The 17,967-nt window shown below is 38.1% G+C and overlaps 1 protein-coding gene across 2 annotated transcripts in view; it reads left to right on the top strand.

Annotated features, from left to right (window-relative positions):
• Nucleotides 1-17,967, top strand: part of LOC109623124 (uncharacterized) — a 582,257-nt gene that overhangs the window by 514,408 nt on the left and 49,882 nt on the right. Inside the window, exon 9 of one of the 2 annotated variants that reach the window (XM_029870625.2) lies at nt 9,614-9,643. The exons of the other annotated variant lie outside the window; for it this stretch is intronic. Within the exon in view, the coding sequence (XP_029726485.2) occupies nt 9,614-9,643 (30 nt within the window). The remainder of the gene's footprint in view (nt 1-9,613; nt 9,644-17,967) is intronic. 2 annotated transcript variants of the gene reach the window in all.

Raw genomic sequence — 17,967 nt, 5'->3', positions numbered from 1 at the left:
AGGAATATATCATGAGATTTTTTTCCAAGTTATCCATGAATTTCTCCAGCGATTCCTTTAAAAGTTTTTCCAGGGATGTTTGATGGTGTTTCATCAAAAAGTCCTTCGGGGATTCTTCCGAAAAAAAATCAATTGATTTCTTCTGAAATTCCCCCAGGAATGCATTTAGGGTTCCTACGCACGATAGTTTTAAAACTTATCCTAGAACTCTTTCAGGAATTCCACCAGGGATTTCTTTCCGAAGTTTGTATAGGAGTTTCTCCACAAATTTCTTTTGGGAATTCTCCAAGAAATTGCCCAAAAATTTTCAAGAGATCCCTTCAGGAATACCTACAGCAGTTTTTCATGAGTTTACTCAACAATTCCAGGAGGAGTTCTTACAATAATTCCTTCAGGGATAATATCGGTATTTCTCCAGGGAAGACTCTTACGAAAATCCCCAGGAATTCCTTCCGGATTTTTTTCTGTCGAATGCAAAAGGATCTTTTCTAGGACTTCCTTTTTGAACTCCTCCAGAAATTTCTTTTTGAATATATTCCATTGATTTGTCCAGAAAATCCTTCAGTTATGGATTTTTTTCCAAGAATTATATTATTTAGAATTTTCTTGAAATACCTCCAGAAAAATCTGTAAGAATTTTTCCAAGGATTCTCTTCTGAAATCCTTACAGGGATACCTCGAGGGTTTCAATTATAATAGTTTCAAGACTTTTACGCGAACACCTTCAAGAATTCCTTTAAGGATCCTTTCGGGAATACAGTAAGGACCCGATTTTGTCAGCCCCATTCCGCGACAAACTTTTTGCTCTAGTTATCTTACACTCAAATTTCAATTAATTTATTAATGTTTATCGTCAAACTACAGCTGAAATGCAGAACACAAAGGGATAAAAAGTTTTAAAAACTGTTTGGGTTTTTAGGAGAGCAGAAAATGTAAAAGGGGCTGACAAAATCGGGTCACTTATGTATGTCAATTCACATTTCTATAGCATTATGCTCTGAGATGAGTATGTACAGTATGAGTACATAAAACTATTTTTAGGGAAACTCTGACACGGATGTACTTGGAACAATACAACTGAAGGTTTATTCTCAACGAAATATAAATCCAGGACATTCCAAGATTGCTAATAAGCATGCTTGGGCGCTGTTCATTGTTATCCCCGATATGATTCGATTGAACATTTATCTTGAAGGGAATATTCTACAACGTCTCTATTCTGCTATAAAAAGTGAAGATTCTTTATTTTTTCGAGAATCTTCTATGGATTCCTTTTCCGGGATTCCTTTAGCGATTCCCTATGGGATTCTTTCCGGGGTTGTCGGAGTTTTGACGATTTTTTCATAAAATTGCTTTAAGGGTTATCTCAGGATTATTATGCCAAGAATAATTTCTGAAAATCTTTTGGCAATATTTGCTTCCAGGATCCCTTCAACGATTCATACCAGGATTCCGTTGGTAATTCTTCCCAGGGTTCCTTCATCGATTTTTTCCAAGTTTCCTGCAGAGATTCTTCCCGAGATACTTTAAGGGACTCTTTCAAAAATATTTCCCCGGATTCATTTATAGGTTTCTTCTGGTATTTCTTCTGAGAGTCATTGACACCTGGTTAAGTACTCTTCTTTTCAATTCCTTTAAGTATTTTCATCCTATGACAGATACGTATTTCGACCTCAACTGTAAGATCATCTTCAGTGTGTCGTACTTGATTCGTTCATCAGCATTCCTTCTAAGATTTCTTCAATAATTTCTTCCGAGATATCTCCCGTCATTTTATCAGGTACTTCTTCCAAAAACCCAAAGGTCCTAGGAGGACCTAAGAGAATTCTCCTGGATCCTTTGGAGCTTCGTTTAGCAATTTATTTCAATACTCTTTCGATTTCCCCAGTACCCCAGATGATTTTAACCCTCTAATACCCAAATTTTTGATTTTGATCTAAATATCATTTTTCGTCATCTAAAATCGTTTTAAACATGTTTTGGAAGATGATTCTTTTTAATTCTCGATTTTGCGAATTTCTGTTTTTGATTTTTCTTATTTTTATTTTTGAACATCCACACACTTTTATATTTTTCCTGGAAGCCAATTTGGGGAACGGATTTTTTGAGATGAAAACATTTTGAGATTTTATGATTATTGTTGAAATATTATTATAATAAATTTTTTTCACAGAAAATTTTATTTTCCGTGTAATTTTAAGGAAAACAATTTAAGAGTGTATTCGATTCCCTTAAACTATTAAACAAGGATAGAATGATTTAGGAAAAATTTAAAATATGTTAATTGTAACGATTCAATACAAAATAAACAATGACTTCTAAAAGGTGACTACAACATCAATTTTTCAATGATTTTTAAAAAATGTAAATACACTTTAAAATACACCAAACACCATTTTGAGATATACAGAACAGTCCTAAATATCAGCCTAAAATATAAAAAAAAGATTCTCCACGACACAACAATTACAAAAATGCTCAAACTATACCCCGTCTAAAGGCGGGATTGGGTATTAGAGGGTTAATAATTTCATCAGGGATTCTATCCGGTGTTCCTTTTGGGAGTTTTTAGAGGCTTTTTCTGGATTCCTTCAAAGATATCTCCTGAAAATCCTCTCAAGATTTCATCAAGAATTCCTTTCGGGATTTTCTAGAGATTTCTCCGGGGATTCCCACATTAAATTTTCTTGAATTTCCTCCAGTGATTCCTTCAGAGTACCTGCAGGGTTCTTGCTGTGATACGGGATTCTTTCAGGGATTCCTTCAGGTTATTAAAAAAACATTTCTAGGTTCTTCTCAATCAAATCAAATCAATCTTCTACGAGAATCTCACCAATTTTTCTAATTAAGGAGTGCGTGCCTCTGGACGCGATCATAATAACGAGCTTCCTTTATGCATTCAATCCGAAATTCCTTCAGAAAATCCTCCCAGGCTTCCAGCATTGAATTCTCTCGGGATTCTTTCTTCATCTCAGCTTTTCCTTGATATTTTTTTTCCTCGGGATTCCTTTAAGGATTACTCCTGAGATTCTTTTAAGGATTCTTCCCAGGATATCTTTAAATATGTCTCCTGGGATTCCTTCAGGCATTCTTTTAGGTATAACTCTCAATATTGACATAAGGATATTTTCAGAAATTTCTCCTGCGATTTCTTCATTGATTCTTCATGGAAATTCTTCGGGGATTCGCCCAAAATTCTTTCAGGATTTTTTCCTGACATCAATTCAGGAAATCCTTCTGAAATTCTTTCAATGATTTCTGTAAAATCCTTTCAGGATTGCATCAAGAATTCCTCTCGGGAACTTTTCCTAGGTTTCTCCTGGGAAACCTCCAGGATTCTCTCTGCGATTTCTATTTAATTATTTCATGAATTTCTACAGGTATTTATTCCGAGAGTCGTCCAGAGATTCCTTCCCAGGTTTCTTCTCGAATTTTTACTGACACTGGATTGATAGTTTTAGTTGATAGCTGATATTTTCTGAATTACATGTACCATGTATCAAGTATGTTAAACTACGCTACAAAAGGCTTGAAAATGTCAAACAGATTCTCCCTAACTAACTAACTGGGATCCGGACCCAGTGATTCTGTTGTGATTATCTTTTTACCCTTCTTACACCCATAAGAAGGGTATAAATATCGCTCGAAAAACCGACTTTCGATCCGAGGCCCGGAGGGCCGAGTCTCATATACCAATGAACTCAGCTCGACGAACTGAGCAAATGTCTGTATGTGTGTGTGTGTATGTGTGTATGTGTGTGTGTGTATGTGCGTTACAAAAAAAAAGTCACGCACGTTTCTCAGCCGTCTGTCAACCGATTTGAGTTCTCTTGGAAGCAAATGAAAGCTACTACATCCTAGTAGAACGCTATTGAATTTTTTTTTCGATTGGACGTTTGGTTACCGAGATATCTCTCGAAGAGTACTTATGAGTCATACTTCTAAACTTTTTAAGATTTTTGACCAAGTGTATCATAATAAATATTTCGACCGTTTGTCAATCGATTTGCGTTCTCTTGGCACCAAATGAAAGCTACATCACCCTAGTAGATCGCCCAGAAATTTTATTTCGATTGCACATTTGGTTACAGAGATATCTTTCGAAGAGTACTTCGGATTTATACAACTAAACCTTTTGAGATTTTTGACCAAAAGTATCATAATAAATATCTTAGCCGTCTGTCAACCGATTTCGGTTATCCTGGCACCAAATAAAAGCTACAACATTCTAGTAGAGCCCTATACAATTTCATTAGGATTGGACGTTTGGTTACCGAGATATCTTTCAAAGAGTACTTGGGAGTAATACAGGTTAACTTTTTGAGAGATTTTTGGCCAAGGGTACCATAATAAATATCTCAGCCGTCTGTCAACCGTTTTGGGTTCTCTAAGCCCCAAATGAAAGCTACAATATGCTTGTATAAGGCCCTGCAATTTTATTTCGATTCGGCATTTGATCACTGAGATATCTTACGAAGAGTATTTCAATAATTTTTTTTTTTTATTGTATTCACTTGTTATCTTGCATTTGTTTTTGACCAGTCTATTTTTAAATAAATGATGCTGACCTCATTCAAAGTGTATACTAGCAGGTTATTGTTTTCAACAAAATTATAAATAACAAATTACAAATACACAGGAATTTTATGGAAACTAACAATATGTTAAATGAAAGCTTTGAAGAACCAGACAGCCAAAATAACTAGCTAATGCCAAAACTGATTAACTTAGTAGATATATCATTTTTGTCGTTTTTACACCATAACCATGAATACCAAGTACTTCGGAGCTAATTTAATTGACTGATTAAGATATATTGTATCTCGCTGATTTTCTTACCCATTTGTTAATCGATTCAAGATCTCTTGGCAGTTAATAAAAGATACAAAATTCCAGAATATGTAAGCTATTTTTTAAACATTCAATACAAGACTCTAGGAAGTGTCTGGCATTTCTGGTAGTTTAGTCCATGGTCCATGATGCTATTTTGGAAACCAATCCACTAGATGCCAAATCCACAATATTTTCTAGAACTTTTGGTAAATTACACAAAACAAATATGTTAAATACAAATAATACAACAATAATTTTAATAAGTGTAAGAAGGGTTCTGTTTACCATAGGTGGATTAAATCAGGTTTTTTAATGGGATACTAGCTGTCCCCGGCAAACTTTGTCTTACCTACTGCGTTTTCTGACGTTTCAAGTTCAGGTCCCCGTCGAGTCCCCGCTCAAAATGTATGAAAAATCGATTTCCAAAAACACTCAATTTTTTCATGTTTTTTGCCTCATAAACCTTCCTTGGGTGAAAACTAACAGAACAAAACTAAGACGACCAATATCGGACGTTCCGTTGGTAAGTTATAGTTATGCGCGGTCCCACGTATGCCACTGCATTTATATATATATATATATATATATATATATATATATATATATATATATATATAGATGACCCTTCAAATAGAAAATAGAAATATTTTAACCTATTAGCTAATACAAAACTGTATTTTACTGTGGGTCCTCATGAAACTGTGCAATTTACTTCATAATTGAAAAATAATACATTGAAAATCGGCCCAAATGGTACAGTTAAAAAAATAAGCAAACAAAAATTTGTTTTTTTACCACCGTATTTAGAAATTGATCACCTTTTTTAACTGAAAATTGAAAAAATACGGATCTTTTTTTTTTCGATTAACCAAGTATCACGAGATTCGGAATTGCATTATATCGATTTTCTATGGAATATCTGAATTAGTATCTAAAATATCGAAAATGTTTGATGTTTCTATGTTGTTCTAGTTACACTAGTGTACACCCATTCATTGGTTCTCTGTGCAATTTCGATTGCTCCGGACAATCACGGAGTAGCAACTACAAATTGTGCGGTCATATTGCTCATGCTCATGCTCATGTTCCAGTCTACAGCCTTTTTGAACTCCGTAAGCTGATAATCATTTTTAGTCTAGAATCATGCCCTGAGTTCTACAACGTAAACGAAAAACAATTACAGTAGAGCGAATTTTTTGTTTTCGACTTTTCATACAAGACTGACAAATCGAAATCGATTTTCATTAAACTTTTAAGCATAATTGCTCTCTTAATACATTTCATTCTCCGTAATCAATGAACCTGTTGAGCTGATTTTTTACTGTAACTCACTTACATCTTATATTCCAATAGTACGCTGAGAAAAAAAAAATAAGTTGTTGTTTTTCCTTATTAAAAAAAATACAAATCTTTATAGTTTTTAGAAAATTTTGCTAAAATTCAAGGAGATTGTCCCAGTCCCATATACTCACCAATATCTCGACGTCCACCAATCTGACGCAACAACTGTGTTCAAACAATCGAAACATTTCATAATTAGCTTTCTATTCATAAAAAAAAAGATTGAAAATTGGTAATTTGTGTAATTTTAAGGAAAGTAATTTAAGAGTGTTTTCAACTTCCTTAAACTATTTTATCATTATAGAATGATTTGAGAAAAAAAAATATAATTAGCGATAGCGATTCATTACAAAATAAACTATGACTTCTTGAAGGCGACTACAAGAACTAAGAAAACTAACTGTTCAACAGATCATACTTATTGGGAATTTTACAAGGAATCCAAATATGAAAAAATATTTGAGGGTTTACCGTCAAATTTACGAGTTATAGTGAAAAATCTGACCAAAAAAGCGTCAAAACGCTGTAACGTCACGGTAGAATGTGTAAAAAACGCTTCAAAAGAAACCAAAAACCATTTTGAGATATACAAAACAATCCTAAACATCAGCCAAAAATATAAAAAAAAATGATTGTCAACAAAACGAGAGGGTTAATTATGCATCAAAAATGTTGGTCGTTGATAGAACTTCACGACTTTTGTTTCATTTTGTAAACTAGTGTTATTGATACATAGAATCTACAATTCCCAGTTGGAAAATTCATCAGCGAATATGTTCACAAGTTTATTGTAGATATTTGGATTGATTGAAGGAGGATTTTTGTTTTTTTTTTTCATTCACTTGTGAAGAGCGCAGACTTCTGTGAATATTTGATCCTACTGAAAAGTTCGCATTGTATATAAAAGTATTTTATATACAGTTCGAACTCGATTATTGGGAGTCAATCTCCCACACATATATCTGGGGAACGGAATGCTGTACAAAGCTGAAATTTCAACTGATTTTCAATCAAAGTTGGCTTGACAAAATGTCAAAATTTCAGCTTCACATACACACACACAACACAACAATCCGCTCCCCAGATAAATGTGTTGGAGGAAGCTACAGAACTTGACTCCGGATAATCGAGTCCGACCTGTATTTCGTGTCTCATATGATTCATTAAAACCTGAATCTACTGGGAGTTTATTTATTTATTCTAATTCTACAAACAGCTTAACATTTACTAACGCTATTGGTTGATCATTGCGACAATGCGCTTGTCTTCTACTTGGTCGACTGAAGAACAAGAAACATGCTTCTTATCTCTGTTACTGATGTTGTTTTTTAGAAGGGTCAATGTCAATCAAAGATTTGTATCAGGTTGACGAAAAGATGTTGGTAGCGCGACTGAGAATTGAACCCGTGACTATACGCATATAAAGCGATCGTGTGATCTGCGCAACCACGAGGCCGCGCCAGCAGCTGGGAGTTTTGAAGATTTCAAAAATAGCTTTTAATGACTGGGTCACACTTGAGATATCTGATGAACATTGAACAACAATTTCATAAAATTTCAAAATATGTTTAAGGGTTTACATACCCTGCGGGGATTAAAAAATCGAACTTATTTATTGCATTATCTGAAAGTGTACTAGCAAGCTAGACAATACACATTCTAAGTTACATAAAGACCGAAGCACAAATAACAGCCCATGCCTACTGTATAACAGCTTATGGAGCAAACGTTCTTGGAAGAAAGCTCTCTTGAACCCTTATACAGCAAAAATGTTAGTTTGGATAGTAAGGTGGCCCACACTTATATGAAAAACAAAAACTTCGAAAAATGCCAAGTCTTACCCCCTAAATCAGTTGTTTTGGACTCCCAGAAGCTACGTTCAAAATTTGATCGGTTGAGCCTAAGGGGGCGCTCAAAACGTTTGAAGTTTGTATGGGAAAACTTGGCCAAATGTATGCAGAAATTTTAAGTTTTTGAATTTTGCCGCTAGGTGGCGCTGTAAGCGTTCAATAATCAAACCCTTTGGTATTATTGTAGGTGACTATATGCCAAACAACTTTGTCGAAGACCGCAAAATGATCCAACGTCTGGGAAAAAAGTTATACCCTAGTTAAAGTGAGGATAAATTTTATTGTTATTTTTCTAATACATGTAAAGGAATAATATCGATAATGAAATCTCAAATACTTTGCCTCACTTTGCCTAGGGTATAACTTTTTTCACAGCCGTCGGATCACTTCGCGGTCTTCGACAAAGTTCTTTGGTATATAGTCACCTACAATAATACCAAAGGGATTGATTATTGAACGCTTACAGCGCCACCTAGCGGCAAAATTCGAAAACTTAAAATTTCTGCATACATTTGGCCAAGTTTTCCCATACAAACTTCAAACGTTTTGAGCGTCCCCTTAGGCTCAACCGATTTTGCTCAAATTTTGAACGTAGCTTCTGGGAGTCCAAAACAACTGATTTAGGAGGTAAGACTTGGCATTTTTCGAAATTTTTGTTTTTCATATAAGTGTGGGCCACCCTATTGGATAGTAACTTTAAACGCGATCATCTCGGAATGGTGTTTTTTAAAAATTTCAGTTACGATGATTACGGCTAGTATACTTTCAGATTATGCAATAAAAAACTAATGTTTTTTTTTTTGTGAAATTTTGGATAGTTGTTTAATTGAGGCTAAAGTTTCTTACATTTTCACTGAGTTCTTATAAATAAGAATGAATATTTAGCATTATAAGAAAATATAAAGATTTCTTGAGATTACGGTTGTCTGTTAGGTTTTTTTTATTTCTGAAAAATATTTTTGAATATTCGTTAAGATACGTGTGTGAAGCGACCTGGTGGAATATTCAGATATGAATAGTTAAGATCAGAAATTTATGCATAATATTTGAGTCTGAACTTAGAAGACTTTTTGAGGATTGTTGGTCGAGATTGAACAAAATTGAGAAATTACTACAGGGGGTGGCCAAAAAGTTTGGGGTAGGCAACCTTATTTTTCTCTCACAAAAAGGTTCAACATGCTGTAGCTTTTGATGGAGTGCATCAAAATTCTCATAGCCTAGTTCGCTAAAAGTCGTGTTGTAATGCATTGTTTTTTTTTTAAGAAATTCACACAAACACCAAAAATTCTCATAAAACTGAAATAAACACAGAAGTGTCCTACGTAGATAATCCTCCTAGAATGAAATGCTTCCCGTATTCCAAGTACATTAAAAAAAACAAACCTCACACCCAATTAATGCTACCGGTGTCCCCTTGTTCAAATAAAACGTCCTGACCGTTTCATACCTATCGTTCTTGTTTGTGCTTTCATTCGCCTCGTTTCCAAAAACAAAACTAACAAACCCAACCGCCCGACTGAAACCCGTGAAACCCTCCTGCAAACGTTGAAACAAACCAAAAAAAAAACTAACAAAAATGACCGAAACAGGACAGTACCAATCCAAAGTGGAAATCCACGGTAAATTTCATTAGCTGACATTTAATCTGTTTCTCTTTTTTATTCTGGCTCTCTAGTTCGTTTCGGTTTCGTACTTTCTGCCTAACTGTATCACTCGCACTTTCCCCCACACGTGTCCGATATTCCCGGAAAATCCAACCCATCAGCCGAACCCTTTTTTTAATCGAATTTATATATCGATACCGTAGCAACACGAACCCAGTAGATTGCCTGGATATATAGATTTTTCCCTGGAATAACATAAAATAAATTAGAAAAAAAAATCCGGAATGCTGTGTAGAATCGTAGCGGAAACAAAAAGCCGACAAAATTTGCATAAACCTCACCACCGCCCTCGTTAAAGCTCGATCCCTCACATGCATCCCCATCGAACATATCGAACGCACATAGAAATGCCCGTTTTAGTATACATTTTTGCTCGATACTTTTTTTTCTGTACTTCTCGGTAGTTGCTCTTACTAGACATGTAAAATCTATCGCCTCTAATGAATATTCCATTTCCGAAATTGCACAACAATTTTCACCGAGTGCTTTTCAATGTGGACAAAAAGTGTATAGGTACGCAGCGCGTTGAGTGTCGTTCCTTGTGAAGTTAGGTACGATATTAGAAATTGAAAGAAAAGTTGTTTGATGCAAGACTTATGATGTGCTTAAGGTAATGTCATTGATACAATGGAACATATTTTTGAAATGGAATAGAAGATCAATCTTTATAATCAAAATTGTTAACCCCCTGTGAATGGCAAACTGTGATATGACAAACCCATACCTAAAACTTTCAAGAGCACAAATCTGAAGAACCAAATGAAGGTTTGCGCTAAAAATTTGATCAATTGGTTACCCGATCGATAAACTTTTCAGCGCCAACCGCCATTTGGTTTTTCAGATTTGTGCTCTAGAAGATTTGAGGTGTGGCTTCGAGCTAGAGCTTGTGCTTGAGCTTGATTGACCGCCCGTAGATGCTACTCCAGTATCGCCAGACCAGCTACTCTCGCACAAGGAATCAATGAGATTATCTGCCGGGGACTAGCAGGCATCTTCAGTGTGTGGGCGTTGGTGATCTTACTATTTTTTGGGCGAAAATGGCGCCTGCCACGTCAGGTTGCAGGTCAACGTAGGGGAGGGGGAAGGAAGTGATGATTGCAATCTTTTATATCCACATCAGACCGAATATACCTCTGCGTCTGCAAAAACTCATGCGGATGTTGGAGTGTTGGTGGGATATGGTTGGCAGAGGGTTCACACATTGGTGCGTGGATGCCAGGAAGGTGGTAGATAGGTGCGATTATTACTATGAAACTAAAGCGGCACAGTTCGCTCGATTGCATAGCTTGTAGGCGTTATCTGATAGATTAACACTGTGCTGTGAAAGTTGGAAGCAAGGGAAACGGCTTTTCAACCGTTTCTGGTTCTAGCGATGGCTATGAACATATAAATAAAGTGCATAGAAAGATACAAAGCAGAAGAAAAGATCCGGGCCTGGGATTGAACCCAGGACATATGAATCAGAAACGGTAGCCACTAGACCACCAAGCCCGTCTAGAAGATTTGGGGTATGGCTTCGTCATATTTTCGCCTTCGGCATCCTTAGAAATCCCAGGATTCCAGAGAATTTTGATGAAGTTTCAGGGGCGGTCTAGAGGGTTTTAGGGACTTTCGAGAAGTTGCAGGTCGTTTTGGTAGTATTCATCGGATTTGAAAGGCGTTACATAAGTTTTTGAAGGCTTCCCAGTGTTCCAGCAGGTTTAGAGACAGTTTCAGGGAAGGTTTCGAGGTTTTGGGAGGTTTCAGGAGAATTCCAGGGGCTTTGCGGGGAGCAGGTTTCGAAAAAAATCAATGACGCTAAAGGGGGCCCATGGCACGGTAAAGGCTGAGTATGCTGCGCAATTCAGATCCCATTGTGATCCACTAGCCTCTGCTCAGCAACTCCTATCCATACCTCCGCGTAATACCGACTGGAAACCTTAGGGAAGATCGGGTAACCAAACCCCGGTGAGGACTTTGGTCGTAGGCTGACAAGGAAGGATGGGGGAGTTTGCTTCTGCAAACCTGAGCGTCTGTTCTCCAGGAGGAGCGGCTCATAACAGCGTCTGATCTCCATGTTGGGGGCGGCTGATCAACGTCCGCATGCCAGGGGCTCAACTGTGCACTATGGTCCTCCGGAAAGTACGGGGCTGGTGTCAGGCTCAACGAGCCAGCCGTAAAAAATCATTGTAACGGAAAATCAGCAACAGAATAATACGAACCGAGACCAACGGCAACGACCCCAGCGAACAAAAAGAACTTGCGATTGGAAACTTGGTAAGGGGAACTGCCGATCTCTCAACTTCATTGGGAGCACCCGCATACTCGCCGATCTACTGAAGGGCCGCGGGTTCGGCATCGTAGCGCTGCAGGAGATGTGTTGGACAGGATTCATGGTACGAACGTTTAATAATAATCATACCAACTACCAGCTGCGGCAGCACACGTGAGCACGTGAACAGCTTTCATCGTAATAGGCGATATTCAGAGGCGAGTGATCGGTTGGTGGCCGATCGACGAAAAATTTTCAGGTTGAGAGTCAAGGGCCGATTCTTCAACTTCAGCATAATAAACGTGCACAGCCCACACTCCGGAAGCACTGATGATGACAAGGACACATTTTACGTGCAGCACGAACGCGAGTACGATCGCTGAAGCTGCCCAAGCCACGACATCAAGATCATCATAGGAGATTTCAACGCTCAGGTTGGCCAGGAGGGGGAGTTCAGACCGACGATTGGAAACTTCAGCGCCCACCTGCAAACGAACGAAAACGGCCTATGACTCATTTATTTCGTCGCCTTCAAAAACAGGGCCATACGTAGCACGTTTTTCCAGCACAGCCTCCCTTATCGTTACACCTGAATATCACCACAGCAAACGGAATCTCAAATCGACCACGCGCTGATTGACGGACGGCACTCCGACTCCGACCACTATCTGATGATGGTCAAACTGCGCCCAAAACATTCCGTCATCAGCAATGTACGGTACCGGCGACCGCCGCGGTACAACCTAGAGCGACTAATACAACCGGATGTCGCCTTCGCATACGCGCAGAATCTCGAGGCCGCGTTGCCAGACGAGGGCGAGCTCGATGAGGCCCCTCTAGAGAACTGCTGGAGTACAGTGAAAGCAGCCATCAACGACGCAGCCGAGTGCACCATCGGGTACGTGGAACGGAATCGACGGAACGAATGGTTCGACGAAGAGTGCAGAACGGATTTGGAGGAGAAGAACGCAGCGAGGGCGGTAATGCTGCAGCAAGGGACTCGACAGAACGTGGAACGTTATAAACAGAAGCGGAAACAGCAGACCCGCCTCTTTCGGGAGAAAAAGCGCCGCCTGGAAGAAGCGGAGTGTGAAGAAATGGAACTGCTGTGCCGTTCCCAAGAAACACGGAAGTTCTACCAGAAGCTCAACGCATCCCGCAACGCCTTCGTGTCACGAGCTGAAATGTGCAGAGATAAGGACGGAGGCCCCTTGACGGACGCACGTGAGGTGATCGAAAGGTGGAAGCAGCACTTCGATCAGCACTTGAATGGCGTGGAGAACGTAGTGGCGGGAGACCATGGCAATGGAAGAAACGACGATGCCAGTGCAACGGAGGTCGGAAATGAACCAACTCCCACGCTGAGGGAAGTTAAGAATGCCATTCATCAGTTAGAAACTAACAAAGGAGCTGGTAAGGATGGTATCGCAGCTGAACTAATCAAGATGGGCCCAGAAAATTTGGCCACCTGTCTGCACCGGCTGATAATCAGGATCTGGGATCCGAACAACTACCGGGAGAGTGGAAAGAAGGGGTTATCTGCCCCATTCACAAGAAAGGCGACCATTTGGAATGTGAGAACTTCAGAGCGATCACTATTTTGAATGCTGCCTACAAAGTGCTATCTCAGATCATCTTCCGTCGTCTATCACCTAAAACGAATGAGTTCGTGGGAAGTTATCAAGCCGGCTTCATTGCCGGCCGGTCGACAACGGACCAGATCTTCACCGTACGGCAAATCCTCCAGAAATTCCGTGAATACCAGGTCTTAGTATCAACCGCGCTGAGCTATGACATGAAATCCTAGTTGAATTCCTGAAAGAATTCCGAAAGTTACTCTGAAAAAATCTTAGAATCCTTCCAGAACGTTTATTACAGAATTTGTTTGGTTTTATGAATTCCGGAGTTAGTCTAATAGATTTCGTAAAAAAAAAAATCAGGAATGCCTATAACAATTTCACCCAATTTTCCTGGAATGACTGACTCGACATTGAGCATCGTTCATCCGTTCACACCGATTCGTAAGCACATTTCAGTTCTCGACAATCCGTTCATAAAAAAATATTCCTGTTCACCTAAACCAAAACTTCCTACCCCATTGCAGGAAAAAAAAACCACTGTGTCCGGCTTAAATTCATGCATCACTGAGCATTCGCATATTGGCAATACTTTTACATTTGAAAGGCTGTCCTGTTCTTTTTTTTTTCTCCCAATCCAACACCCGATTGATGACTGATCAAACACGCAGATCATAGCACCATATCGTCCCGTCACATCACACATCACTATCGTAAATGGATAATTTTTCTGACTTTTATCCCATTCGCCATTGCCATACCCAAAATGCTCGATGTAGTTTGATGAATGACGAATTTAATTGCTGGAACGAGGCGAAAAAAAGTTGGGCGCCATTTACTACATGTAACATTCATTGATTGTGATTAAATTTCGTCCTTTTTATACATTCCGTTGCTCGGTCCCTTCCAACTTCCAGCAACCGAGTCTCTGTGTTTCACTTTTGATCAGCGTGACAAAGTAGGTAGGTAGGTAGGTGCCAATTGGTCGGCTGACTGAGCCGTAATTGGAGTATAATTACTTTATGAGCATTGGCAGATTGAGGCCAATTTGGCTCACTACTGACTGAACGGCTAAATGACGACTGTAATTACCGTTGAAGCAGTAACAAAATGGAACGCGGCCAACAAAAAATGGAAATGAGAATTCGTTACATCTTGAGCTGGACTGGATACAGTTACCACCTATAGTATAGTTACAGTGTATCAAACAATTGTCCGTACAGCAAAATTTTTGACAAAACAATTTTTCATTCAAATGTTTATAACTTTTTTATATGGTAATCAAAAACGCTCAAATTCTAGCCAATCATGAGTATTAAAGCTCAATTGGTAAAATTTTGAGTGAGATCGAAAAAAGTTTTCTGAAAGTTGTAGAACTTTTAGTAAAACTTATAAGATTTTTGAACACATTTTTAATCACATCACATCACATCTCATCTCAATATATCTCAATATATCTCAATTGTTGAACACTACCCAAATGTTGAACAGTTTCTGAAAATTTTACTATAAATCTTACTTAAGTAATTTTCGCTCAACGTAAACGTACACTCCCGATCAAAAGTTTGGTCCGATTTCAAAACCCTAGGTCTCATTCAAAAGATAATAAGTCGAAGAAACTTTTTCAAAAAAAAATTGAATGTAAACTTAACCCAAAGTTGAGAAATTTTCTAAAAAATGAATATAAACTTACGGCAGTGTCGCTGGAAATAGGATCGACCAAATTTTAAGATGAGAGCGGTAATATAACGCATTTTCTATTAGCTTTCAACTGCTTTTTACAGAACTTAGCTAAAAACTCTAGAAAAAAAAGTTATTAAGTAAATTAACTCTTCATGTCATCGACCAAAAGTTTGGGGTCACTATCGTAAAACATGGAAAAGTGATTTGTTGATATCTTTGTCATCTTTCATTCAATTTTAATTCTTCTTGGCTTATTTGAAACAAAATGAATGATACTTACTGCATAGACATTGAACCACACATATTTGTTGAAATTTACATACTAAAACTTAACGTAAAGTTGCCTCATTTTATTAAGTGTGGTGAAATGTGTTAACTTTACATAACATTTTTATATACAAAAATCGTTAAATACGTTAAGTTAAAGACATCAAACGTAAATTAAGTTAATTATCTTTGAAATAAGCCAAAAAGAATTAAAATTGAACTATAGATGACGAAGATCAATTCACTTTTCCACGTTTTACGAAAGTGACCCCAAGCTTTTGGCCGATACATCATATTGAGGTGTGACCCCAAACTTTTGGTCGATGACATGAAGACTTTTTTTCAAGATTTTTTAGCTGAGTTCTGTAAAAAGCAGTTGAAAGCTAATAGAAAATGGGTTATATTACCGCTCTCATCTTAAATTTGGTCGACCCAATTTCCAGCGACACTGCCGTAAGTTTTTATTCATTTTTTAGAAAATTTGGCAACTTTTGGTTAAGTTTACATGCAATCTTTTTTGAAAAAGTTTCTTTTAAATCATGTTCAAAGTTTCTTTGACTTATTATCTTTTGAATGAGACCTAGGGTTTTGAAACGCAAATTGGCGGAGATATGGAGCTAAAAAAATGACATGTTTTTGAGGGGGTGACCCCAAACTCTTGATCGGGAGTGTATGATGTAGATGCATATACATGTGTGTCACGATATTGCTCCAATTAAATTAAAAAATATACAAGCAATTTTCTTTCCGAGGGTTTCGGGTTTTTAAAAAAGACTGCACATCATGACAGTTGAGTCAAGACTAACTTTATTTCCACAGAAAATTAATATCGATCACACGATCGGTTCTACTTAGTAACTACCCTTTGGACCTACGCACTGTTTCTGCTAACCTAAGCACTCAACGTTCGCGACTCGGTGCACTGACCGGTGTGCTGTCCGGGTCGCGTTTCCTTTATGGTGGACGACCGTGGTTTGGTGCTAACTGCTCCCCCTCTGAATGTCGAACCTCCTGGTTCGACGGTTACGCCCTTAGCGAGGGTGGTTGATAAACTGGATTGGCGGGATGCCCCTGGATGGACTCCTCTGGTTTAACGGTGTTGACTTCGTGGTTGATTTGGACTGTAGCAGATCGGGGTCTAAGCCTTAAAAGAGTGTAAATGGCAAAAAACAAAATCATAGCGGTTGTAAATGAGAATCCTCCAACTATTGTCCAGCGGTGGGTGACTGTTACAAGCTTCAAATTCTCCAGATGTTCCAGGTTTCTGTGGTGTAATCTCTTCAATGAATGAATATCGGTTCGCTGTATGATGTGTTGTTTGGTGACATTCAAGCCAGTTGATAGTGAGAAAATGGGATGTTCGACTGTTTCCATGACTTGATTTGTGAATGACGTGTTATGTATCGAAACGGTGCAATTTTGGTACGTTATTAGGAACGAACCTACTAGCTGTCTGTCAGAAATTCCACAGGTATGTATTGTAAAGAGTATCGTTCACATCGTTTAAAAGAATAATCGTAGGGCTCATTTCGATTACCGATTGGAAATGTTCAATGGTTTCGTAAGTACAGCTACCGTCTTGGCCGATGATTATGTTCGATAAGCAGTTGTCTGATGTAACGTCTTTCAAACTGCTGAGGCTGCAGAGGCTCCAATTGCCTAGTCTAGGACAAACATCAGTTTTCAGATAAAGTTTACCGTTGCCATGAAAGTATTCGGAACCATCCAGTTTTATGCGTAGCGAATCCGTTATTATTGGTACAATTTTGAGGTGTTGATATGATGGGTTGCTAAGGTTTGGAATGCTAATGATGTACAGTATTGTTTCGCCATCAGTCCCTACGACGACGCTTGCGAAACCGAGTGCTTGGTTTAAGAGGTCATTTGGTATGCCCTGATCATTGAGGATCTGATTAATGAGCTCTGTTTCTTTAGGTCTAAGCATTCTATTGTTAACTACTCCTAGCTTTGAAAGTGTAATAGAATTCTGAATCTTAATTATTTCTTGATTCAAGATGTCTAGATTGAGGATAATTTTTAAAAGATTATTGCTAGATTGAATAAGTTCAAATGTCCTATCATGTTCTTTAATCAAATTATTAATAGTGTTCGTCATATTGTTTAGCCCATCGTATAAGTCATCATTAATAGATATTTGTCTGTTGTTGTTTGTAGTAATTTTGTTAAATCCGGAGTTAATGAGGTTCAAATCGTCAGCGTCTGGTGAGCCCGACATCCACTTCCAAGCTCTACCTAGTGAGTCCCATCGTTTTTGTCGTTGATGTTTTGGTTTAATTTGGTGAAGGTTTACTTCAAGTTCATCCATTTTCCATCTTAGTAAGTCGTTTATTTCGGGGTCTTCGTGATTGCGTGTGAGTAGTTTCGTCTTGATGTCATTTACTGCCCACTCCAACTTGGTTGTGTTTATTCTGCTGATAATTTTCGACTGTCCTACTATGATCTTAGCATGAGATAAATGTACAATTGCTACGTGTTCCTGG

The sequence above is a fragment of the Aedes albopictus genome, chromosome 2, assembly GCF_035046485.1.
Source record: "Aedes albopictus strain Foshan chromosome 2, AalbF5, whole genome shotgun sequence".
Classification (NCBI taxonomy): domain Eukaryota; kingdom Metazoa; phylum Arthropoda; class Insecta; order Diptera; family Culicidae; genus Aedes; species Aedes albopictus.
This window is presented reverse-complemented; position numbering and strand designations above follow the sequence as displayed.